This window comes from Fonticula alba (assembly GCF_000388065.1).
Source record: "Fonticula alba strain ATCC 38817 unplaced genomic scaffold supercont2.6, whole genome shotgun sequence".
NCBI classification, from domain to species: Eukaryota; order Rotosphaerida; family Fonticulaceae; genus Fonticula; species Fonticula alba.
In genome coordinates, this window is record NW_009242976.1 from 794396 (window position 1) to 796685 (window position 2290).

A 2290-nucleotide genomic window follows, 5' to 3' on the forward strand; every position below is an offset into this window, starting at 1 on the left:
GGCGGGGGCAGAGGGAGGGGGGGGGGGGGGGGGACCGGAGAGTCGATATCAGCGGGAGTCAGCAAGAGAAGCAAGCTTGAAGAGGGGCAGAGAGGGACGAAGAGGGGGGAAGGAGCACGCACATGGAAGGCGCTGTCTTCGCCGGCAAGGAAGTAATGCGAGAAGAGAGCCACACCATGCTGCAAGATGAGCAACTCCTCCTCGATGCCGTAACCACGAATCTCATGGAACTCAGCCAGCGCGGTGAAGTAGTCCGGGCTGATGATTCCCAGGGACTGGAGCGAGGTGTCCACCAGCCGGGCACGATCGTCAGTCAGGTAGGTGTCCCGCTTGGGGGGCGGAACCGGCAGGTTCATCTCCCAGAAGCGGAGATGGCGCGCGCGCGGATCCGCCGCCAGAAGGTGCTGCAGGAAGGTCGACCCGGTCCGAGGGAGGCCGAGAATCATGAGCGGGGCACGGATGCGGATCTGAAGTCATCCCCCGGGCGTAGGGCAGCAGATGCCAGGTGAGTGGATGCACGCGCAGGAGATGGTCGGGGGGCGGAGACAGCGAGACAGCGAGACAGCGAGACAGCGAGAGGAGGGGGGAGGATCGGAGGGGGGGGGCGTGACGCACGTTCTGGATCTCCGGGTGCTGGTTGATGTAACGATGGACAACATAGCGCGTGTCGAAGTTGCCGGACAGCCAGTTGGACACCAGCAGGCGGCCGGTAGCCGTCAAACGATGGGCCGTTTGGCGGGCCGGGTCCACCGGCGGGAAGCCAGGGGCATCGATGCCGCACGGGTTCTCCGGGTCCACCGGGTCCAGCATGCCGCGCAGGAAGAGGAGCGCCGCGTCGGCGCTGTGGTCTCCATCGATGGCACCCTCGCGCACGGCGCGCTCCGCACGCAGGTGCGTCAACCTGGGGGGGGGGGTGGGGGGGGGGGGAGAGGGGGGGTCGGCGCCCGGGAGGAGCACCAGCGGAGGCAGGGAGAAGGAAAAGGCAGGGCGTGGGGGGGGAGTGTCAGAGACAAACGGCCACAGACGCCAGAACACCCCGTGAAGGGACCGATGGCAGGGGAGCCTCACACGCACTTAATGGGCAGCGGCAGTAGGGGGGATTGCATGCGCTTGGGCTTGGCGAGAGACGCCGGAAGGTAGCGTGCCAGGAATGCATCGATCTTGTTGATGACATGGAAAAGGTAGGCAATCTTGGGCCCTTCGATGGTCTTTGGCCGGACAGGCTTGCGGCTGGGAGAAGACCGGAGAAGGGTCAGGGGGGAGGGGGAGCGGGCCTTTTTTGTCAGCGCCCACGGGAGGCGAGAGAGAGAGAGAGAGAGAGAGAGAGAGAGAGAGAGACCTGGACGCGGGGAAGGCGAGGGGCCGGGGGCGGGGGGCCGGAACCAAGGAGGAGGCAAATGCTGGACGGCCGGATGAGAGGGGCCACGACGTACGGGATGTAGTCCAGAACGCGGTTGAGCAGAAGCACCAGCGGGGTGACGGCCCGCACGAACACCGACATGGCGTACGGGTTGACCAGGTCCAGATCGCTGCCGTCCTGGACCTGCTCGTTGCCGAGCACCGCGCGGAAAACCCGGGTGTTGGTCACCCGACGAGTCAGGCGCCGCAGGGCGCCGGAGGGAACTCGAATCGGCGAGTAGGGAACACTGCGCGTGAAGAGCTTGTACAGCACCAACACGGCCACAAGACCGAGAACAATGTGCTGGTGTCATGCGGCCACGGTGGTGATCGCGAGGGGGGGGGGGAGGGAACGGCAAGAAAGACGAGGCAGCGGCGGCGGCGGCGGCGGCGGCGGCGGCGGCGGCGGCCAAGGGACGGGGGCACCGAGTCAGCGGGCGACAAAAGGACAGAGGGTGGACAGTGCCAGGACAAGGCCACATGGCACGTACCCGGCTGAAGCACCACCACAGGAAGACCGGCACGCCGTAGCTGACGCAGAGGCGGAAAAAGGCGGCGTCGACATCGCTGTCATGGAGGCTGGCGAAGACGTATGCCAGGAGCGGGAGCTGCGTCAGGAAGGGAGGCATGCCACCGACCGTGGTCAGCCAGGCCCAGAAGAGTGTTTGCAGCCGGGTCGGCGTGGCGGATCCCAGCAGGGCGGCCACCTCGCCGGTCGGGGCGAGCACCCCGCCGGCGGCCGCCTGGCTGCCGAGGCAGCTGGCCACACGGCTGGGATCCAGAGACAGGACACCGCTGATGCCCCGGGAGCAGGCTGATGTGCAGAGCTGCAAACAGTCGGCCGCCAACTCGGCGGCCACTTCGGCGGTACTACTCATGGGGTCGAGGGTGG

At 66.9% G+C, this 2290-nt stretch overlaps 1 protein-coding gene across 1 annotated transcript in view; it reads right to left on the reverse strand.

The window, feature by feature from the left end:
• Positions 1 to 2290, reverse strand: part of H696_03840 (hypothetical protein) — a gene marked incomplete at its 3' end in the record, with an annotated part of 3819 nt that extends 1529 nt beyond the window's left edge. Inside the window, exons 1-5 of the mRNA XM_009497699.1 lie at positions 1890 to 2290; positions 1434 to 1702; positions 1075 to 1230; positions 616 to 901; positions 123 to 467 (exon numbers count right to left, since the gene is read on the reverse strand). Of these exons, the coding sequence (XP_009495974.1) occupies positions 123 to 467; positions 616 to 901; positions 1075 to 1230; positions 1434 to 1702; positions 1890 to 2276 (1443 nt within the window). The 5' untranslated portion in view covers positions 2277 to 2290. The remainder of the gene's footprint in view (positions 1 to 122; positions 468 to 615; positions 902 to 1074; positions 1231 to 1433; positions 1703 to 1889) is intronic.